The sequence below is a fragment of the Halichoerus grypus genome, chromosome 3, assembly GCF_964656455.1.
Source record: "Halichoerus grypus chromosome 3, mHalGry1.hap1.1, whole genome shotgun sequence".
Lineage (NCBI taxonomy): Eukaryota > Metazoa > Chordata > Mammalia > Carnivora > Phocidae > Halichoerus > Halichoerus grypus.
In genome coordinates this window covers 172,467,163-172,491,931 of record NC_135714.1, presented here as the reverse complement: position 1 = coordinate 172,491,931, position 24,769 = coordinate 172,467,163, and the positions used below count along the sequence as shown (strand labels likewise).

General features: G+C 34.6%; 1 protein-coding gene across 1 annotated transcript in view; it reads left to right on the top strand.

Annotated features, from left to right (window-relative positions):
* Positions 1-24,769, top strand: part of ADAM2 (ADAM metallopeptidase domain 2) — a 154,126-nt gene that overhangs the window by 22,314 nt on the left and 107,043 nt on the right. Inside the window, exons 5-7 of the mRNA XM_036118916.2 lie at positions 203-279; positions 923-1,091; positions 2,695-2,751. Coding sequence (XP_035974809.2) covers positions 203-279; positions 923-1,091; positions 2,695-2,751 — 303 coding nt within the window. The remainder of the gene's footprint in view (positions 1-202; positions 280-922; positions 1,092-2,694; positions 2,752-24,769) is intronic.

The window sequence follows — 24,769 nt, the reverse complement described above, 5'->3', positions numbered from 1 at the left end:
GACCCTGTGGGAAAATTTTTGGAGAATTGAGCCAAATGCTCATTTAATAATCTTATAAATCTATTTTGGAAACAATGAGTATTTGACACATACACACAAATAAACATATATGTTTTAAATATTTGAAAATAGTTCCTTTAACATGAATTATTTTAATGAATTATTCTAATAGAGGTACATGTATTTTATCTTTATTTTTCAGAATTTTTGCTACTACCAAGGGTATATTGAAGGTTATCCAAATTCTATGGTGATCGTTAGCACATGTACTGGACTCAGGTTATGTTATATAATTTTATGATTACAAAGTAGAATAGTGTTTTAGAAATTTTTAAATTCATTTTGTTTTTTGTTTTTTGTTTTTTTTTTTGAGAGAGAGAGAGAGGACAAGTGGGGAGGGGCCGAGGGAGAAGTAGAGAAAATCCTAAGCAGGCTCCATGCTCAGAGTGGAGCCTGACACGGGGCTTGATCTCATGACCTGAGATCATGACCTGAGCCAAAACCAAGAGTTGGTTGCTTAACCTACTGAGCCACTCAGGTGCCCCAGAAACTTTTAAATTCTTAAAATTATATTCAGGAGTTCTAAAGTAAGCCATGACTTATTGTGGGAAACTCTCAGTGGAAAAGCATAGTATGCAAATTCTTGTAATGTCTCCTACCCAATCTTGAGTTAAGATTTTTGATATATTTGTAGACTATAAAATATTAATTGCTAAGTGAATACCAATAATGTTACTATTCTGTGCCACTCAGTAAGTTTGTATGTATTCAGTAACTTTTTTCTACATGACCATCTAAGACTAAGACTCAAAATAATCTACATACTATTTAAAAAAAACTCATTCAGTATCATTTTCTTATTTATTGTATTGACTTTAAAATGTATTATCTTATTTATTCACTTATTTTTTGAAATTTGTAGGGGCTTACTTCAGTTTGAAAACGTAAGTTATGGTATTGAGCCCTTGGAACCTTCAATTGGTTTTGAACATGTGATTTATCAAGTAAAACATAAGAATAAAGGTGTTTCTTTATATGCTGAGAAGGATATTGAGTCAAGAGAAATGCCCTATAAAATACAAAGTATAGAGGTAGGTGATTGAGTAAAATATATGATTCTGCATAGAAGCTTATTGTTCAGTAAATGAACAAATAAATTATTAACTAAATATTAACCAATCCCAATCTCAAAGATCAAGGATTATTTCAGAGAATGTTAGGCAACACTTATGTTCATTAAAACAAACAAATAGATTTGAATCCCTCAATCCATTAACCATTAATATATTATTTAAATGTTTATTTTTCTCCTCCAGTAAGGTAGTATCATTTTCTTGTTTAGGGATTTTAATGAAAGGATAGTCTTATAAGCAAGACTATTATACAACATTTGGTGCTTAATTTTGGAAGAAATGATAAGAAACCGATTAGACCATAAGGGGATTTCATCAACATTTTTTAAATGAAACCCTCAAATCTCCAAAACTTGGGCCAAGAAAGAGAATTTTAAAGTGAGGGGGAAAAATGAGTAATCACTGAGCCCTAAATTTGTCTTTCTGACCTTTCTCAACTTTTCTTTTGCCTTACAATTACTAAAATCATTACTCTTTTCGTCTCCACTAAACCCCAGATTTGTTGTTCCCTCTTTAATTCTCCTTTTTATATGTTAAGGAAAACAGTTTACCTAAAATGGAATGGTTTTGAACTTTCAAGGGATTAAATTTATCAGTGTAAAGAAGAAAAAATGCAGACACTAAAATAAACATGATAAAATTGTCCTCAGTTTCTGAAATTTGATGATTCTTTTCTGCTTCCAAATATTTTCCAGTGCATGTAGATGGTATGCTATTTTAGTAACAAAATATTTTAAGTTTCCACACATATAAAGTGCTTGCAAAGACTGTCTTATATGTTTTCTTCAGTGCCTTCCTCCTTCACCAAAAAATAATGATGAATATAAGTAACACTTTATTAATAGTAATTATAACAATTACTACTTTATCCTTATTTTTTGGGAAAAAACAGTCTAAGTCACATAAATGATAAGCCAGATTTCAAACACCATTACCTAATTTAACCACTATGATCTAAGTGGATCACATGATACCCAGAATATACATCTTGAGATATCTATCATCTGATTTAAGAAAGTTTGTCATTTTGAATCTCTGTTGGATAACATTTTTCTATTTTTTTAAAAAAATTTTAATTTGCTAACCTTTTTCTGAGGTAAATTATACAAAAATTAACTTTATCCTTCAAATGAAATCCCCCTCCTCTAGACACAGAGATGCGTCCTCACTCTTTTGGGGTATAGAAAAAAACCATAGGACCACATACTACAGTATAATAGAATTTTTAAGCTAATTAAACACACACATCTTGTAATGGGAAGTCAATGGAAAAGTTTCTTTAGAGAAAATAATATGAATAGCCCAGTACCAATGAGAATATGGACAATGGAAGTAAAGGATTTTTTTTTATTAAATTAAATATTTGATCAAGAGCAAAAGAAGTGACAAAGGCAAAATTTCTGAAAATGATTCAGTGATAGGAAGTTTTGCTTAAATTATCTAATTCTTTTTTATAGATAAAATTGTATTTTGCAACATTGAATTCATGAAGTAGTGATATATATTAAAATAGTTAAGTAATATTTCAATTTTGATGTAAAATTTGTGGATTTTTTTTCAGCCACTTTCAGAGTTCTCTCAGTATATAGAAATGCATGTTGTAGTTGAAAAAAATTTGGTAAGTATATTTTAATTTGTTTGTTTTATGTCCATTTATATTAGCAATGAAGGGTTATGAAAAAGTTGGAATAAATTTTTAACAAGTGACAATAAATGACCATTTTTGCTTTATCTCTGCTTTAATGTATTTTAAATTACTAGTACTAGTAGTAAATTGGAAATCAAATCTCTTTAAATTTATTCTTAGTTTTATATAAATAATGTAAATTAAAACAATTGCTACCTTTAGAATAGTTTCTTAGTAATTTTTATTTATCCTTCACATCCTCCTAATGTTCAGAAATGCCTGATCTTTTTACTGTCTCCATAGTTTTGGCTTTTTCAGAATGTCATGTAATTGAAATATACAGTATGTACCAAATACAAACTGTTTTCTTTACCTTAGTTATATGTTTTTAACTTTACTCCATGCCTTTTCATGGCTTAATAGGTCATTTCTTTTCAGCACTGAATAAAATTCTATTATCTGGATATACTACAATTTATTTATTCACTCACCTACTGAAGGATATCTTGGTTGGTTCCAAGTTTTGAAAATTGTGAACCAAACTGCTAAAAACATCCATGTACAGGTTTTTGTGTGGACTTAAGTTCTGACTCCTTTGGGTAAATACCAAGGAGTATTATTACTAGATCATATGGTAAGAGTTTGTTTCATTTTGTAAGAAACTGCTAGACTTTCTTCTAAAGTGACTGTACCATTTTGCATTTAGCACTTTAAATATATCATTCCATTATCTTCTGGCCTCTGAGGTTTCTTTCTTTTTTTCATTTTTTTTGAAAGAGAGAGAGAAAGAATGGGGGAAGGGTGAAGAGAGAACCTGAAGCAGGCTCCACATTCAATGCAGAGCCTGATGCAGGACTACATCTCATAACCCTGAGACCATGACCTCAGCTGTAATCAAGAGTCAGATGCTTAACTGACTGAGCCACCCAGGTGTCCCTGGCCTCTAAGGTTTCTGATGAAAAATTGACTGATAATCTTATCTTTACTTCTCTCTTGCTGCTTTCAGTATTCCATATTTGTCTTTAGCTTTGATAGTTTGATTATAATGTCTTTGATTATAATGTGTCTTGATACAGTTCTCTTTGGATTTATGCTTCTTAGTGTTGTTGAGCTTCCAGGATTTATACGTTCACGTGTTTCATCAAATTTGGGAAGGTTTTGGCCATTGTTTCTTCAAAAATCTCTCTTATCAGGGACTCCCATAATTCATATATTGTTATGCACAATAGTGTCTCAAAATTCTTTTTTTTTCTCTCTCTGGTTCTTAGACTCAGTAATTTCAATTATCTTGTCCTTGACTCTGATGATTCTTTCTTATGTCCAAATCCTCACCAACATCTGTTGTTTCTTGTGTTTTTGATTTTAGCCATTCTGATAGGTGTGAGGTGATATCTCATTGCAGTTCTGATTTGTATTTCCCTGATCATGAGTGATGTTGAGCATTCATATGTGTTGGCCATCTGTATGACTTCTTGGGAAAATGTCTACTTATGTCTTTCACCCATTTTTAAATTGGATTATTCATTTTTTTGTTGTTGAGTTTTATACATTCTTTATATATTTTGGGTACTAACCTTTATCAGATATGCCATTTGGAAATATCTTTTCCTATTCTGTAGGCTGCCTTTTAGTTTTGCTAATTGTTTCCTTTTCTTGATGTTTTGATGAAGACTCAATAGTTTATTTTTCCTTTTGTTTCCCTTGCCTCAAGATACTATGTCTAGAAAGAAGTTGCTGTGGCCAATAGAAGAGAGGTTACTGCCTGTGTTCTTCTATAGTATTCTTATGGCTTCAGGTATCACATTTAGGTCTTTCACCCACTTTGAATTTATTTTTGTATATGGTGTAAGAAAGTGGTCCAATTTCATTATTTGCATGTTGCTATCCTGTTTTCCCAATACCATTTGTTGAAGAGACTATCTTTTTTTTTTTCCATTGGATATTCTTTCCTGCTTTGTCAAAGAATAATTGACCATGTAGTTGTGAGTTCATTTCTTAGTTTTCTATTCTGCTCTACTCGTCTATGTGTCTGTTTTTGTGCCAGTACTATACTGTTTTGATCACTACAGCTTTGTAACATAACCTGAAGTTATGATTGTGATGTCTTCAGCTTTGCTCTCCTTTTTCATGATTGTTTTGGCTATTAAAGGTGTGTTGTGGTTCCACACAAATTTTAGGATAGTTTTTTCTATTTCTGTGAAAAATGTTATTGGTATTTTGATAGGGATTACATTAAATGTGTAGATTACTTTGGGTACTATAGACATTTCAACAATATTTGTTCTTTCAATCCATGAGCATGGAACATCTTTCCATTTCTCTTCAGTTTCTTTTATTAGTTGTTTTATAGTTTTCAGAGTACAGGTCTTTCACCTTTTTGGTTAGGTTTATTCCTAGGTATCTTATGGTTGTTGGTGCAATTGTAAATGGGATTGATTCCCTAATTTCTCTTTTTGCTGTATCATTAGTGGTCTGTAGGAATGCAACAAATTTCTGTATGTTAATTTAGTATCCTGTGACTTTACTAAATTCATGGAACAGTTTTAGCAATTTTTTGGTGGAATCTTCTAGGTTTTCCATATAGAGTATCATGTCATCTGCAAATAGTGAAAGTTTGACTTCTTCTTTGCCAATTTGGATGCCTTTTATTTCTTTTTGATGTCTGATTGCTGTAGTTAGGACTTCTAGTACTATCTTAAATAACAGTGGACATCCCTGTTTTGTTCCTGACCATAGAGGAAAAGCTCTCAGTTTTTTCCATAGAAGATGATGTTGGCTGTGGGTTTTTTATAAATTGTCTTAATTATGATGAGGAATGTCCCCCTAAACCTACTATGTTGAGGGTTTTTATCATGAATGGATGCTGTAGTTTTCAGATAATTTTTCTGCATTTATTGAAATAATCATATGGTTTTTATTCTTTCTTTTATTAATGTGGTGTATCACATTGATTTGTGCATATTGAGCCACCCTTGCAAACCAGGAATAAATATCACTTGATTGGTGAATGATTTCTTTAATGTATTGTTAGATTTAGTCTGCTACTATTTTACTGAGAATTTTTGCATTGATGTTCTTCAGCGATATTGGTCTATAGTTCTCTTTTATGGTGGAGTCTTTACTGGTTTTGGTATTGGGGTAATGCTGGCCTCATAGAATGAATTTGAGAGTTTTCCTGCTTCTTATATTTTTGGAATATTTTGAGAAAAATAGGTATTAACTCTTTTATTTTTATTTAATTTAATTTTATTATGTTATGTTAGTCACCATACAATACATCATTAGTTTTTGATGTAGTGATCCACGATTCATTGTTTTCGTATAACACTCACTGCTCCATGCGGTACGTGCAGTACATGCACTCCTAAATACCCATCACCGGGCTAACCCTACCCCCCTCTAAAACCCTCATTTTCTCAGAGTCCATAGTCTCTCAAGGTTCATCTCCCCCTCCAATTTCCCCCCCTTCATTTTTCCCTTCTTTCTCCTAATGTCCTCCATGCTATTCCTTATGTTCCACAAATAAGTGAAACCATATGCTAATTGACTTTCTCTGCTTCACTTATTTCACTTAGCATAATCTCCTCCAGTCCCATCCATGTTGATGTAAAAGTTGGGTATTCATCCTTTCTGATGGCTGAGTAATATTCCATTGTATATATGGACTACATCTTCTTTATCCACTCGTCTGTTGAAGGGCATCTCGGCTCTTTCCACAGTTTGGCTATTGTGGACATTGCTGCTATGAACACTGGGATGCATATGGCCCTTCTTTTCACTACATCTGTGTCTTTGGGGTAAATACCCAGGAGTGCAATTGCTGGGTCATAGGGTACCTCTATTTTTAATTTTTTGAAGCACCTCCACACTGTTTTCCAAAGTGGCTGTACCAACTTGCATTCCCACCAACAGTGTAAGAGGGTTCCTCTTTCTCCACAACCTCTCCAACATTTGTTGTTTCTTGCCTTGTCAATTTTTGCCATCGTAACTGGTGTAAGGTGGTATCTCAATGTGGTTTTGATTTGAATTTCCCTGATGGCTAATGATGATGAACATTTTTTCATGTGTCTGTTAGCCATTTGTATGTCTTCTTCCTAGAAGTGTCTGTTCATGTCTTCTGCCCATTTTTTGACTTGATTATTTGTTTTTTGGGTGTTGAGTTTGAGAAGTTCTTTATAGATCTTGGAAATCAGTGCTTTGTCTGTAGTGTCATTTGCAAATATCTTCTCCCATTCTGTGGGTTGCCTCTTTGTTTTGTTGACTGTTTCCTTTGCTGTGCAGAAGCTTTTTATCTTGATGAAGACCCAAAAGTTCATTTTTGCTTTTGTTTCACTAGCTTTTGGAGATGTATCTTGAAAGAAGTTGCTGTGGCTGATGTCGAAGAGGTTACTGCCTATGTTCTCATCTAGGATTTTGATAGATTCCTGTCTCTCATTGAGGTCTTTCATCCATTTTGAGTTTATCTTTGTGTATGGTGTTAGACAATGGTCGAGTTTCATGTCCAATTTTCCCAGCATCATTTATTGAAGAGACTGTCTTTTTTCCATTGCATATTTTTTCCCGCTTTGTCAAAGATTATTTGACCAGAGTTGAGGGTCCATATCTGGGTTCTCTATTCTGTTCCATTGGTCTATATGTCTGTGTTTGTGCCAGTACCATGCTGTCTTGGTGATCACTGCTTTGTAATATAACTTGAAATCCGGCAACATGATGCCCCCTGCTTTGTTTTTCTTTTTCAACATTTTTTTTGGCGATTTGGGGTCTTTTCTGATTCCATACAAATTTTGGGATTGTTTGTTCCAGCACTTTGAAAAATGTCATTGGAACTTTGATTGGGATGACGTTGAAGGTATAGATTGCTCTGGATAGCATAGACATTTTAACAATGTTTATTCTTCCGATCCATGAGGATAGAATGTTTTTCCATCTTTTTGTGCCTTCTTCAATTTCTTTCATGAGTGTTCTGTAGCTCCTAGAGTATAGATCCTTTATCTCTTTGGTTAGATTTATTCCAAAGTATCTTATGGTTTTTGGTGCTAGTGTAAATGGAAAAGTTTCTTTAATTTCTCTTCCTACAGTTGAATTGTTAGCGTATAAGAAAGCAACTGATTTCTGTGCATTGATTTTGTATCCTGCCACATTACTGAATTGCTGTATGAGTTCTAGTAATTTGGGGAGGGGAGTCGTTTGGATTTTCCACATAAAGTAGCATGTCATCTGTGAAAGAGAGAGAGTTTGACTTCTTCTTTGCCAATTTGAATACATTTTATTTCTTTTTGTTGTCTGATTGCTGTTGCCAGGACTTCCAGTACTATATTGAACAATAGTGGCAAGAGTGGGCATGCTTGACGTGTTCCTGATCTTAAGGGAAATGCTCTCATCTTTTCCCCATTGAGGATGATTTTCACTGTGGGTTTTTCATAGATGGATTTTAAGAGCTTGAGGAATATTCCCTCTATCCATATACTCTGAAAAGTTTTAATTAGGAAAAGATGCTGTATTTTGTCAAATGCTTTTTCTGCATCAATTGAGAGGACCATATGGTTTTTCTCTCTCCTCTTATTAATGTGTTCTATCACACTGATTGATTTGCGAATGTTGAACCACCCTTGCATCCCAGGGATAAATCCCACTTTGTCGTGATGGATGATCCTTTTAAGTATTCTTGGATCCTATTAGCTAGGATTTTATTGAGGATTTTGGAACCCATATTCATCAGGGATATTGGTCTGAAATTCTCCTTTATGATGGAGTCTTTGCCTGGTTTAGGGATTAAGACTCATAGAATGAGTCTGGAAGCTTTCCTTCTGTTTCTATTTTTTGAAACAACTTCAGTAGAATAGGTATTATTTCTTCTTTGAATGTTTGGTAGAATTCCCCAGGGAATCCATCAGGCCCTGGACTCTTGTTTTTTGGGAGGTTTTTGATCACTGCTTCAATCACGTTACTTGTTATTGGCCTATGCAGGTTGTCAATTTCTTCCATTCAGTCTTGGGAGTTTATAGGTTTCCAGGAAGGCATCCATTTCATCCAGGTTGCTCAGTTTATTGGCATAGAGTTGTTGATAATAATTTCTAATAATTGTTTCTATTTCCTTGGTATTAGTCGTGATCTCTCCCCTTTCATTCATAATTTTATTAATTTGGGTCCTTTCTCTTTTCTTTTGGATAAGTCTGGCCAGTGGTTATTAATTCTTTCAAAAAACCAGCTTCTAGTTTTGTTCATCTGATTTACTGTGTTTCTGGTTTCTAATTCATTGATCTCTGCTCTAATCTTAAGTATTTCTCTTCTAATGCATGGCTTAGGCATCATTTGTTGCTTTTTCTCTAGTTCTCTAAGGTGTAGAGTTAGTTGGTTAATTCAGGATTTTTCTATTTTTTTGAGTGAGGCTTGGATGGCTATGTGTTTCCCCCTTAGGACCACCTTTGCAGTATCCCATAGGTTTTGGACCGATGTGTTTTCGTTCTCATTGGTTTCCATGAATTGTTTAAGTTCTTCTTTGATTTCCTGGTTGACCTAAATATTCTTGAGCAGAGTGGTCTTTAGCTTCCAAGTGTTTGAAGGTCTTCCAAATTTTTTCTTGTGATTGAGTTCCAGTTTTAAAGTGTTATGGTCTGAGAATATGCAGGGAATAATCTCAATCTTTTGGTATCGGTTGAGACCTGATTTGTGACCCAGTGTGTGGTCTATTCTGGAGAAAGTTCCATGTGCACTCGAGAAGAATGAGTATTCTGTTTTTTAGGGTGGAATGTTCTGTATATATCTATGAGGTCCATCTCGTCAGTGTGTCATTCAAAGCTCTTGTTTCTTTGTTGATTTTCTGCTTAGATGATCTGTCTATTGCTGACAGTGGAGTATTGAGGTCTCCTACAATTAACATGTTATTCTCAATATGACTATTTTGGTTAATAGCTGGCTTATGTAAATGGCTGCTCCCATGTTGGGGGCATAGATATTTACAATTGTTAGATCTTCTTGTTGGATAGACCCTTTAAGAATGATATAGTGTCCTTCTGTGTCTCTAATTACAGACTTTAGTTTAAAATCTAATTTTACTGGTATAAGAATTGCTACCCCAGCTTTCTTTTGAGGTCCGCTGGCATGGAAGATGGATCTCCATCCCTTCACTTTCAGTCTGGATGTATCTTTAGGTTCAAAATGAGTCTCTTGTAGGCAGCATATGGATGGGTCCTGTCTTTTTATCCAATCTGCAACCCTGTGCCATTTTATGGGAGCATTTAGGCTGTTCACATTGAGAGTGATTATTGAAAGATATGAATTTATTGTCATCATGTTGCCTGTGAAGACCTTGTTTCTATAGATTCTCTCTGTAAATTTGTGTTCTATATCACTCTTGGGGTCTTTCTCCTTTTATAGAACCCCCTGAATATTTCTCGCAGGGCCGGCTTAGTGGTCACATATTCTTTCAGTTTCTGCCGGTCTTGGAAGCTCTGCATCTCTCCATCCATTCTAAATGACAGTCTTGCCAGGTAAAGTATTCTTGGCTGCATGTTCTTCTTGTTTAGTGCCCTGAATATGTCTTGCCAGGCCTTTCTGGCTTGCCAGGTCTCTGTGGATAGGTCTGACATTATTCTGATGTTCCTCCCTCTGTACATAAGGAATCTCTTCCCCCTAACTGCCCCTAAGATGGCTTCCTTGGTTCTAAGATTTGCAAGTTTTACTATTATATGCTGGGGCATTGGCCTGTTTTCCTTGATCTTGGGAGGGGTCCTTTCTGCCTCTAGGATGCAAATGTTTGTTTCATTCCCCAGATTAGGGACTTTCTCAGCTATGATTTGCTCAAATATATCTTCTCGTCCTCTCTCTCTCTCTCCACCTCCTCAGGGATCCCAATAATTCTGACATTGGAACGTTTCATGGTGTCACTTATTTCTCTGATTCTCTTTTCATGGATTTTGAGTTGTTTTTCCCTGGCCTCCTCTTTTTCCTTTTTTCTATCAATTGGTCTTCTAGATCACTAATTCGTTCTTCTGCTTTGCTTACCCTAGCTGTTAGATTTTCTAGATTAGATTGGATCTCATTGATAGCATTTTTAAGTTCTGCCAGTTCAGCTTTCATTTCTGCCCTTAGAGACTCTATGTTGCCATTAATTGATTTCTCCATTGTAGCTATTGTCTTCACAATTGCTACCCTGAATTCCATTTCCGACATCTTGGTTATATCTGTATCCATTTGTAAGTCTGTGGCAGAAGTCACAGTCTCTGAGTCTTTCCTATTTTGTGGGTTCCTCCTTCTAGTTATTTTGTTAAGGGGTGGTTGAGGGAATGTACAGAGTCCAAATTATTGACCACAACCCAAGCAAGATGCACCTGTTTTATAGGGACCTTAGGGTTGCAGGCCTCTTGTTCTCCCAACCTGTCTTCTGGGGGAGGGGCCTGCCATGCTGTTACTCAGGCATCCCTGTTTGGGCAGAGTTGCCTTCCACCTGTGGGGGGCGGATGGGCTTAATGAAAACCGGTTTTGGGGGGCCTTTGTCTCTGGAGGCTTTCCCTGGTGTCTTTCCACATCTCTTCCAAGAGTCGGAGCAGAAGAGATCATTTCTAACTCTCTGCCTCAGAGCAGAGAGATTGCAGACTGTTCTTCAGTGAGCTCTCCAGGCCACACTATCTTCATTTCTGTCTGTGCTGCTATAAACTGCAGTCCTGGGTTGTGCGCCCCTCAGCAGCGCTCCCAGTTGTCGCCTCCTGGTTGGGGCACGTTTATGCCCTTCGTGCTTCTAAATCCAACAGCCACCTCCAGTTCCCTCGCACAGCCCTACCACTCCCAGTTTCAGTCTAGGGGCCTGCCCTAAACTCCTTTCCCCATTGCTACCAGTCTGCGAGTCTGTGCCTGGTCCCCATTGAGGGATACTTTTGTGCTCCTGTGTTATTTCCACCTTCCCAGCACCAGCACTTATGGCAGGTCCCTCCCCCTTCCGTTATCTTCAGATATGTGCCCGCAGAATCACAGCTTCCCGCTTTGTACCTCAATACCAACTGCCTGCAATATTCTGTTTGTAGAGATCCAGATCTATTTTCTTATATCTCAGGCTGATTTCGTGGGTGTTCAGAATGGTCTGGTAGATATGCAGCTCAATTCCGGAGACTGGTTGGAATAGGGTCCCCTACTCCTCCACCATCTAGGTATTAACTCTTCTTTAAATGTTTGGTAGAATTCGCCTGTGAAGCTATCTGGCTCTGGACTTTTGTTTTTTGGGAGTTTTTTGATTACTGATTCAATTTCTTTGCTGGTTATTGGTCTGTTCAAGTTTTCTATTGTTCCTGTTTCTGTTTTTGTAGTCTATATGTTTCTAGGAATTTATCCATTTCTTCTAGGTTGTCCAATTTGTTGGCATATACTTTTTCATAATATTCTCTTATAATTGTATTTCTGTAGTGATTGTTGTTATTTCTCCTTCTCATTTGTGATTTTATTTATTTTGGTTCTTTCTGTTTTCTTTTTGATAAACCTGGCTAGGGGTTTATCAATTTTATTTATTTTTTCAAAAAACCAATTCCTGGTTTCATTGATCTATTGTTTTTTTGTTTGTTTGTTTGTTTTGGCTTTTATATTATTTATTTCTCTTCTAATCTTTACTATTTTATTCCTTCTGCTGGATTAGTCTTCATTTGTTTTCTTTCTCTAGCTCCATTGTGTGTAATAAGTTAGGTTGTTTGAGATTTTTCTTGCTTCTTGGAATAGGCCTGTATTGCTATATACTTCCCTCTTAGGACTGCTTTTGCTGCATCCCAAAGGTTTTGGACTGTTATATTTTCATTTTCATTTGTTTCCATGTATTTTTTTTTAATTTCTTATTTGACTTCCTGGTTGAACCATTCATTGTTTAGTAGCATGTTGTTTAACCTCTATGTATTTGTGGTCTTTCCAAATTTTATGTTTTGATCAACTTCCAAATTTCATAGTATTGTGGCCAGAAAAGGTGTATGGTATGATTTCAGTCTTTTTGTATTTTTTTGAGGCCTGATTTGTCATCTAATATATGATCTGTTCTTGAGAATATTCCATGTGCACTTGAAAAGAATTTGTATTCTGCTGTTTTAGAATCGAATGTTCTGAATATATCTGTTAAGTCCATCTGTTCGTGTGCAATTCAAAGCCATTGTTTCTTTATTTTCTGTTTAGATGATCAGTCTATTGATATAAGTGCTGTGTTAAAGTCCCATACTATTATTATTATCAATGAATTCCTTTATGTCTGTTTTTAATTCTTATATATCTGAGTGCTCCCATGTTGGGGCCATAAATATTCACAATTGTTATATCTTCATGTTGGATTGTCCCCTTTATGATTATATAGTGCTCTTTATCTCTTGTTACAGTCTTTATTTTAAAGTCTAGTTTGTCCCATATAAATATTGTTGCTCGGGCTTCGAACGTGTAGATTGCTTTAGGTAGTATAGACATTTTAACAACATTTATTCTTCCAATCCATGAGCATGGAACATTTTTCCATTTCTTTGTGTCTTCGTCAATTATTTTCATAAGTGTTGTATAGTTTTCAAAGTACTTTCACCTCTTTGGTTAGGTTTATTCTTAGGTATCTTATGGTTTTGGTGCAATTATAAGTGAGATCCATTCCTTGATTTCTCTTTCTTCTGCCTCATTCTTAGTGTGTAGAAATGCAACTGATTTCTGTGCATTGATTTTATATTCTGTCACTTTGCTGAATTCCTGTATGAGTTCTAGCAATATTTGGGTGGAGTCTTACAGGTTATTGAGATAAAGTATCATGTCATCTGCATAGAGTGAAAATTTGACTTCTTTGATGATTTGGATGCCTTTTATTTCTTTTTGTTCTCTTATTGCTAAAGCTAGGACTTCTAGTACTATATTGAACAAGAGTGGTGAGAGTGAACATCTCTGTCATGTTCCTGACCTTTGGGGAAAAGCTCTCAGTTTTTTCCCCCATTGAGGATAATATTCGCTGTGGGTTTTTCATATATGGCTTTTATGATATTGAAGTATGTTCCCTCTATCCCTATAATGCAGAGAGTTTTTATCAAAAAAAGATGCTGTATTTTGTCAAAGGTTTTTTTTCTGCATCTATTGAGAGGATCATATAGTTCTTGTCCTTTCTTTATTTATGTGGTGTATCACATTGATTTATTTCTGGATGTTGAACCATGCTTGTGGTCCAGGAATAAATCCCACTTGGTCGTGGTGAATAATCCTTTTAAAGTACTGTTGGATCCCATTAGCTAGTATCTAGGGGAGAATTTTTACATCCATGATCATCAGGGATATTGGTCTGTAATTCTCCTTTTCGGTGGGGTCTTTGTCTGGTTTTGGGATCAAGGAAATGCTGGCTTCATAGGATGGGCTTGGAAGTTCTCCTTCCATTTTTATTTTTTGAAACAACTTCAGAAGAATAGGTATTAATGCTTTTTAAAAATGTTTGGTAGAATTTTGCTGGGAGGCCATCTGGCCCTGGACTCTGTTGGGAGACTTTTGATTACTGCTTCAATTTCTTTGCTGGTATGGGTCTGTTCAGGTTTTCTATTTCTTCCTGCTTCCGTTTTGGTAGCTTATATGTTTCTAGGGATACATCCATTTCTTCCAGATTGTCTAATTTCTTGGCATATGGTTGTTCATAATATGTTCTTATAATTGTTTGTATTTCTTTGGTGTTGGTTGGGATCTCTCCTCTTTCATTCATGATTTTGTTGATTTGGGTCATTTCTCTTTTCTTTTTGATAAGTCTGGCCAGGGGTTTATCGAGCTTATTAATTCTTTCAATGAATCAGCTCCTTGTTTTGTTGATCTGTTCTACTGTTCTTTTGATTTCTATATCATTGATTTCTGCTCTAATCTTTATTATTTCTCTTTTCCTGCTGGATTTAGGCCATATATGCTGTTCTTTTTTCCATCTCCTTTAGGTATAAGGTTAGGTTGTGTATTTGAGAGTTTTCTTGTTTCTTGAGAGAGGCCTCTATTGCTATATACTTTTAGGACTGCCTTTGCTGCATCCTAAATGTTCTGAAATTTTGTGGTTTCTTTTTCATTTGTTTCCATGTATTTTTTATTTTTATTTTTTTATTTTTTTTATTTTTTTATTTTTTTAAATTTTTAATTTATTTTTTGACACAGAGAGAGACAGCGAGAGAGGGAACACAAGTAGGGGGAGTGGGAGAGGGAGAAGCAGGCTTCCCGCGGAGCAGGGAGCCCGATGCGGGGCTCGATCCCAGGACGCTGGGATCAAGACCTGAGCCGAAGGCAGACGCTTAACGACTGAGCCACCCAGGTGCCCCTCCATGTATTTTTTAAATTCTTCTTTAATTACCTGGTTGACTCATTCATTCTTTAGTAGGTGCTCTTTAACCTCCATGTATTTGTTTTTCTTCCAAATTTTCTCTTGTGATTCAGTTTAAGTTTTAAATCATTGTGGTCTGAAAATATTCATAGAGTAATCTCAATCTTTTGGTGCTGGTTGAGCCCTGATTTGTGACCCAGTGTGTGATCCATTCTGGAGAATGCTCCATGTGCAATCTAGAAGAATGTGTATTCTGTTGCTTTAGGATGAAAGGCTCTTAATATATCTGTGAAGTCCATCTGGTCCTGTTTGTCATTCAAAGTCTTTGTTTCCTTCTTGCTCTTCTACTTAGATGATCTGTCCATTGCTGTGAGTGGGGTGTTAATTGTTAGATCTTCTTGTTGGATAGACTCTTTTCTTATAATATACTGTCCTTCTTCAAGCTTTCTTTTGATGTCCATTAGCATGACAAATGGTTCTCCATGCCCTCACTTTCAATCTGGAGGTGCCTTTGGGTCCAAAATGAGTCTCTTGTAGACAGCATATCAATGGGTCTTGTTTTTTAGTCCAGTCTGATACCCTGTATCTTTTGGTTGGAGCATTTAGTCCATTTATATTCAGAATTATTATTGAAAGATATGAATTTAGTGCTATTGTATTACCTGTAAAGTCACTGTTTCTGTAGTTTGTCTCTGTTCCCTTCTGGTCTTTGTTACTTTTGGGCTCTCTCTTTGCTCAAAGGATCCCCTTTAGTATTTCTTGCAGGGCTCGTTTAGCGTTCATGAATTCCTTTAGTTTTTGTTTGTTTTGGAAACTCTTTATCTCTCCTTCTATTCTGAGTGACAGCCTTGCTGGATAAAGTATTCTTGGCTGTGTATTTTTCCCATTTAACACATTGAATATGTCATACAAGTCCTTTCTGGCCTGCTAGGTCTCTGTGGACAGGTCTGCTGCCAGCCTTATGTTTCTGCCTTTTTGGGTTATGGACCTCTTGTCTCAAGCTGCTTTCAGGACTTTTCTCTTTGTCTCTGAAATTTGCAAGTTCCACTATTATATGTTGAGGTGCTGACCTATTTTTATTCACTTTGAGGGGGTTCTTTGTGCTTCCTGGACTTGAGTGCCTGTTTATTTCCACAGATTAGAGATATTCTCAGCTCTAATTTGTTTGAATAAACCTTCTGCCCCTCTGTCTCTCTCCTCCTCTTCTGGGACCCCTATTACTCAAATATTATTTTGTGTTATGGTATTTTTTTAATTCTTTAATTACCTGGTTGAGAAAATGAAACCACAAAATTTCAGAACATATAGGATGTAGCAAAGGCAGTCCTAAAAGTATATAGCAATAGAGGCCTCTCTCAAGAAACAAGAAAACTCTCAAATACACAACCTAACCTTATACCTAAAGGAGATGGAAAAAAGAACAGCATATATGGCCTAAATCCAGCAGGAAAAGAGAAATAATAAAGATTAGAGCAGAAATCAATGATACAGAAATCAAAAGAACAGTAGAACAGATCAACAAAACAAGGAGCTGATTCATTGAAAGAATTAATAAGCTCGATAAACCACTGGCCAGACTGATTTCTCAAAGTCTGCCTTCATGATCCAGTGGTTGTTTTTCCTCTCTTTTTTTCTCAGCTTCCTTATTCTCCAACCATTTTGTCTTCTATATCACTGACTCTTCTGCCTCCTTCATTCTAGCAGTTAGAACCTCCATTTTTGATTGGATCTCAGTAATAGCATTTTGAATTTGGCCTGATTAGATTTTAGTTCTATTTCTACAGTGAAGGATTCTCTACTGTCTTCTATGCTTTTTTCAAGCCCAGCTAGTATCTTTATAATCATTGTTTCAAGTTCTAATTCTGCCATTTTACTTATATCCAAATTGGTTAATCTCTGGCAATGAGTATGGCCTCCTATTCTTTCTTTTGGTGTGAGTTTCTCTGTCTCATCATTATGTCCAGAAAGAATATGTGAAAGAGAGAAAAAAGACAAAAATAGCAACAACAACACCAGAAAAATACAAACAAATCAAACTGGAAGAAAACAAAAACAAAACGAAATAAGAAAAAAAAATCAAACAATAAGTAAAACAGGACAAAACAATAAACTAGATCTTGGGTGTATTTTGGTCTATTTGTTAAAGCAAACCAGATCCCAAAATAGGAAAGAAAGGAAAAAAAAAAAAATATATATATATATATATATATTACAATGGAAGAAAAACAAATATATAAAAATTTATATATAAAAATTAAAAATGAATTAAAAAAGAATTGATAAAATAAGAAAATAGCTGGAAAAAACCCTGAAAGACTAAAGAATAATGAAAACACCACAAATGCTATATACTCTTTTCTCCAAGAGCTGAAGTTTTGCAGTTCTATATGATTGGTTTACTTGGTGTAGCCAGTTGTTCCTGCTGGTCTTCTGTGAAAGGGGTCTGTTGCACTGATTCTCAGGTATCCTTGCCTGGGTGGAATTGTGCCTCCCTTGCCAGGGGGCTGGGCTCAGTGAAAGTGGCTCCAGATTGCACTATGTGGTGATGTTTTGCTCCCTGAAGGCTTTCAGTACTGATGGAGGGGATAAAAATGGCAGCACCCCTATCTCTAGCCCCAGAGCTGAAAGTTCATGCCCCTAACTCTTCAGTGAGCCCTCACAGAAAAGAAGTCAATCACTCTTGTCTCCCTGGTTTCCATCCTAACTCTGTGTTCACTTAGCCTGTGACCGAGCATTTTTATCTCAGGCACATGACCCAGTTTCCAGTCTCCAAACTTTTGGAACTCCTGCATTGTGGACTGGAGCCATTCCTCCTGGGGAATGGAGGGGGTTCTCCTTGAGCGTCTGCGTTTTGCTGAGCCCCTGCCCAGAGAAGGGTCGCCCACCCATCCTGTGGTTCTCAGTTTATGGCAACACTGAGCAGAAAGCCGGCACCTAGACTTGCTGCTTTCAGCTGGCTTCCCTTCTCTGATGCTTGGGAACTCTGCCACACTTAGACATTCCCGTTCTTTTTTGTGACCCTGAGGATCCTGAGACCATGCTGTCCACCTGGCCCCATTCACCACTTGAGCACCTTTAAGCCAGGGATGTCCCCAAGTTGGCAGACTCCTGAATGTTCCAATTTTGTACTCCAATGCTTATATGCTTATAATACTTTCTGGTAGCCTGCTTAAGAGCTTTCTCCCCTCCATTCTTTATCTTCCAATATATTGCCCCATATTCACGTCTCCTCTGCACCTCCTACCTTGCAAAAAGTGGTCACTTTTCTATTTATAGAATTGCAGCAATTCTTTTCTCAGATCTCCCATTGATTTCACAGGTGTTCAGAATGATTTGATAGCTATCAAGTTGCATTCCAGCGACCAGATGTAATTAGGGTCCCCTACTCCTCTGCCATCTTAACTCCTTCCCCGGGCTCTGTTCTTAGATCCATATGTATTTATAATTTTATATCTTCTTCGTGGGCATGTCAGTTCTCATTGTTTACATGGTGTACTCTTTCAGTACTTTTACTTTCAAGTTATTTGTATCTTTGAAAGGTAGTATGTCTTCTGTAAACAATATACATTTAATTCTTCTCTTTTTTTCCCTTTATCAAGTCTGGCAGCCTCTGACATGTTCTTGGATTATTTAATTTTAAATTTTTTTTTTGTGTGTGGGAGGTTCTTCAAGTCAATTGAGTAGCTAATTCATTCTTTTTGAGGACTGAATAGTATTTCATGGTATGCATGGGCTGTAACTGATTCATTTATTCCCTTTTTGGTGAGTATTCACTTTATTTCCAGTTTTCTTTTTGTTATTGTTGTTGTTGTTTGTTTTGCTTTCCACTATAAATAATGCTTATGAATTATCCTTATTCATCAGTACTTCCATCTTGGACATTTAACCTCTATGAGAAAGGTTACCAGGAGTAGGGATGATGGCTCAAAAGATTTATGTTGTTTAATTTTAATAGATATCATCCATTGCTTCATAAAGATTGTAACTTTTTTTTTCACATATCTGTTAAAACTGAAAATACAATGTTCCTTTCATACCTGCTAATCATCCATTTTATATTTCTCTTTAATTTTTGCTAGTCAGTGCACATAACATTTTATCTAAATGTGATTTTAATTTGTATTTCCTTGAGAATTAATTTAAGCATCATTTAATATTTAGTGGTCACTGGTATTAGCTTTCCTCTGAATTGATAACTTATGCCTTTTCTCATTTTTTTATTTGTTTGCCTTGTTATCAACTTATAAGAAATCTTTGAATATTGAAAATCTTCATGTTTTAGTGCCTGAAATAAAATATTATCAAAATATTGAGTTTGGTAATTAACTTCCTTTGTGAATTTTTTGTATCACAAAACTTTAATTTTCATGTATTTAAATATGCCTTCACATTCCTACACAATTTTTAGCTTTGCAATTTTAATTAGGAGGCTATCAATAACGCCTATACTTTTTATGTAGTTCTCTAGATTTGTCAACATTTAACTCTTTAATTTACCTGGAATGTATTTTTACATATGGCATAGGATAAACTATGACTTAAGGTGGGTGTCTACTTTTATTTTCTTTCAGATGAATAGCTGGTTCTGCCAGCACTATTTATTAAATATTAAAGTCTCACATGTAATTGGGATATATTTATGATTTCTCTATTGTGTGTCCCATTAGTCTATTTTTCCATTCATAAACTAACATCATACTGACAATTACAGTGGCTTTATGGTATAATGACATCCAGCAAGGCAAATCTCCTCATCCTGTTTTTTCTCATACTTTAGCATATTTTCTGTCATGTTCTTTTTCTTATGTATAAGCCTTATGATCATTTTCTTAATCCTCCCTCCCAAAATGGGGGACTCTAATTGGCATGGCATTAAAATTTAATACTAACTTAGAGTAATTAACAAACTTGTGACAGAAAGTCTTTTTATCAAAAAATAATGTATACTTTTGTGATTAGACTGATTTTATGTCTTTTAATAAGATTACTGTAGTTTTCTTCATTTAGATATACTGTTTTAAAATTTACTCTTAAGTAAATAAAACAATTTAATTTTTCAGTATTGTAAATGAATTTTTTATATAAAATGAGAAAAACATCATTAATTTTATAGATAGCTCCTGTATCTAGCAACCTTACCATATTCTCATAATAATTATAGTAATTTTATTGGAGTCTCATGGGTTTTCTAGTATAAAATATATCATAAACTCAAAGATAGAGTTTCATTTCTTCTTTCCAGATGTTTGCCGCAGTTATTTTATTTTCTGGTGTTTTTGCATTCACGAAAACTTCCCTGACCATGTTAAATAATGAAGAGAGTAATAGACAAGCTATATAGTTCCTGATTTTAATTGAAATGGTTTTTCCGTTTAGAATCATATTTACTCTTAGTTTTTTGTTGTTGATTTTTTCCATTGTTGCTGTGTTTAGTCTTCATGACATTTGAGTAATTTTACTTGGTTCCCATTTTTTGATTTGTTATTAGGAATTGCTGGTGAATTTTATCAAATTCTTTCTCAGCATTTATTATATCAACCATGCAGGTTTTCTTTATTAGTTTGTTGATGTAATGGATAACACTTACATATTTTATTGATGTTGAACATGAATTTACTGGAAATAAACTCTGCCTCATCATCACATATTATTCTTTTGATACATTGCTGGAATCTCTTGACTAACATTTATAAAATTTGCATTCATATTAATGAGTATGGGTGTTTTATAGTTTTGTTAAATAGATCAATTAACACAGAAGAAACCTGAAAGATGATTAAAGGACTATGATTGAAAATTTCAGGAATTTATGAGCTCATATCTGCATTTTATCTAAACCTTAAATAATTGATAATTACATTCTAACCTAGTAGTTTTCAAACTTGGTATGAATAAGAATCACTTAGGAAACTTGGTGATAAAATCAGACACCCAGACCCTGTTGTACTTCAATAAATCTAGGTCTCTGTATTCTTTACTCCTTTTCCAAGTGATTCTGACCTGCCCAAATCTGAGAGCTACTTTCTAAACTGTTTAAAAAGCTCCTAATTCATTTTATATAGACAAAGAAGTTTAATACCTCAAACCTCATGAGGCTAGGGCCTTTTTACCTTTTTAAAACATGATTCAAATTGTATCAATCTCCTGCTTAAGACTTTTTTTTATTATGTTCACTTAGCCACTGTATAGTACATCATTAGTTTTTGATGTAGTGTTCAATGATTCTTTAGTTACATATAACACCCAGTGCTCATCACAACATGTGCCCTCCTTAATACCCATCACCCGATTACTCCCTCCCCCATCCCCCTCCCCTCTGAAACCCTCAGTTTTTTTCCCAGAGTCCAGAGTCTCTTATGGTTTGTCTCCCTCTCTGATTTCTCCCCCTTCAGATTTCCCTCCCTTCCCCTATGGTCCTCCGTGCTATTGCTTATCATGGAAGACTTTTGATTAGTTTTCTTTTTTCCTCTTTTTATTCATTGAGGTATGATTGACATATTATATTAGTTACAGGTGTACAACATAATGATTCAGTATTTGTATATATTGCAAAATGATCACCACCATAAGTCTAGTTAATATCCACAGCACACGTAGTTACAGAATTTTTTCCTGTGATGAGAACTTTTAAGATCTATTTTATTAGCAACTTTCAGATATGCAATACAGTATTATTAACTATAGTTGCCATGCTATACATTACATCCCCATAACTTATTTATTTTATAACTGGAAGATTGTACCTTTTGATTCTCTTCACTCATTTTGCCCATTCCTCACCCCCTCTTCTGGCAATCTCCGATTTTTTCTCTGTATCTATGAGTTTTTTTTTTTTTTAACTCTACATATAAATGAGATAATGGGAATTTATTTTTCTCTGTTTGACTTAATTTACTTTTTTTTTTTTTTGACTTAATTTACTTTTTAATTCACTTAGCATAATGCCCTCAAGGTCCATCCATGTCACAAATTGAAAAATTTCATTCTTTTTATGGCCAAATAATATTCCATTGTGTGTGTGTGTGTGTGTGTGTGTGTGTGTGTGTGTGTACATCTCACAAGTTCTTTATCCATTCATCCATTGATGGACACTTAAATTTTTACCATATCCTAGGCAGCATTTCTTATATCTTGTCTTTTTGATAATAGCCATTCTAACAGGTGTGATGTACTATCTCATTGTGGTTTTGATTTTTCAATCCTTTAAGTGATTTTTTCATTCATTTTTTAATGTCATTATTTATATGTCTGTATGTATGTCTGCCATTTTGAATTTTTTATGTTCCAGAACTATTTGTTCCTCCCCTACTATCTCCTTTTGTCATAAGTGCATATTTTCTAGTTTTTAATGTTTTTTTAAATTATCTTTTTATTAGAAATAATTGTTTACTAATATGTACTTGTAGGAATATTCAGAATATTTAGAGATTATTATCTGTGATAGATCTCTTGGCCCCAAACAAAAACTTTTATTCTGAAGTTTTTACTCTTGAGTATCTCAAACCATCTTGTTCTTTCATTCAATCCTGAAAAATCTATGATTTTGCCCTATCCTAGGTTTAACACACTTTTAAGCAACTACTCAATTTCTTTGATGAACTTTCTGCCCTATCTGCTATCCAAAAATTATGTTCTTGGTCTTCTTTATTACTTACAGATGGGTGAGTTATAAGTTTGGTTTGAAACATTTAACATAGCTTTGTTATCTCAAATGTTGGCATAGAGTGCTTAAATTATTGATTGTTCACCTTAATTTATATTTATGTGTTTGTGGATTTGTGTGGTTTATGTGTACACATTGCCAATAGTGTTTGTTTTCTTTTTTACTGAATAAAATAAGAATAAAACATATATTAAAATAAAAAGGGTATATAGAGATCCTGTATATCCTTTATTTCTTCCAATTTGTAATAACTTAAAATATTATAATACAGTATTACATCTAGGGTATTGATACTCATAGTCAAAATACAGAATAACTTCAAATGAGGATCTGTTGTGTGGCCTTTTCACAGCCACACCCAGTTCTCCTTCACTCCCCTTTCCCTGATCTCTGAAGACAGCTAATCTCTTCTCCATGTCTATATTTTTTAATTTCCAAAATGTTATATAAATGGAATCATTCAATATGTAACATTCTTGGATTGTCTTTTTTCACACAACCATTCTGAATGTTCTCCCAGCCTTAACTACTTCTTAAACTTTAAAGTCAATCTGCCTGCTCTTAGTGCCAATTTCTCTTACTTGAAGAAAAACTGATAGAGCCAATATGAGTATTTTAGGGTCTTCAAGGTGAATTATATTGTTGCACTGGTCTATCACCTAAATTTCTTAAATCTTCTTAATCATTTATTACTTATCTGTTCTTCGGTTTTCAAATTTTGTGTTTGTTTTTGCTTTTCTTTTATTTGTGCTTTATTTTTCTATTAATAATTTTTAATACCGTAATAATTAAGTTAATTATTAATTAATTTTAATTAATTTTTAAAATAAGTTTCAGTAAAGAATGGTTTTGAATGCATATATTCAATATATAATATTTATTCTTCACATTTAAATCTTATAGTTTAAACTAACATTTTCTTTCAACAATTATTATTTTTTGATAGTAAAACTATATCTTATTTGTAGTGTCTTATTTAAAATTGAGAGATAATTTCTATGTAACATTATATTAGTTTCAGGTGTACAATATTATGATTCAGTATTTGCAAACTATATACTGCAAAATGATCACACATAGCTATAATTTTTTTGTAATGAGAGTTTTTATAATGTACTCTTTAGCAACTTTCAAATGTACAATACAGTATTATTAACTATAGTTACGATGCTGTACATTAATTCTCAGGACTTAATTATTTTATAACTGGATCACCTTCACCCATTTCTTCCATTCTCTACACCCCACCTCTGGAAACCATCAATCTTTTCTCTGTATATATAAGTTTGGTTTTTTGACTTGTTCTTAGATTCCACATATAAGTGAGATAATTCAGTTTTTATCTTCCTCTGTCTGAATTATTTCACTGAGCATAATGCTTTCAAGCTGCATCCATGTTGTCACAAATGGCAAGACTTTGTTCTTTTCTGGCTGAATAACATTCCATTGTATACATATACTATATTTTCTTTCTCCATTCATCCGTTGATGGACACTTAGATTGTTTTCAGTCTTGGCTATTGCGAATGATGCTACAATGAGCCTAGGGTGCATACATCCTTTTGAGTTAATGTTTTTATTTCCTTTGGACAAATACCCAGGAGTGGCATTGATGGATCATATGGCAACTCCATTTTTAATTTTTTTGAGGAAACGCCATACTCTTTTCCAGAGTGGCTTCACCAGGTTACATTCCCACCAACAGTGTATGAGGGTTCCCTTTTCTACACATCCTCACCAACACTTGCTATTTCTTGTCTTTTTTATAACAGCTATTCTAACAGGTGTGAGATGATATCTCTTTGTAGTTTTGATTTGTAGTTCCCTGATGATTAGTAATGTTGAGTACCTTTTCATGTACCTCTTGGCTATCTGTATATTTTCTCAGAAAAATTGTCTATTCATTTTTTAATTGGTCATTTTTTAATTGGATTGTTTGCTTTTCTTTTGCTATTGAGTTATATGAGTTCTTTATATATTTTGGATATTAACCCATTATTAGATACATGATTTACAACCCATTTGGTAGGTTGCCTTTCATTTTGTTCATGCTGTCTTTTACTGTGCATAAGGTT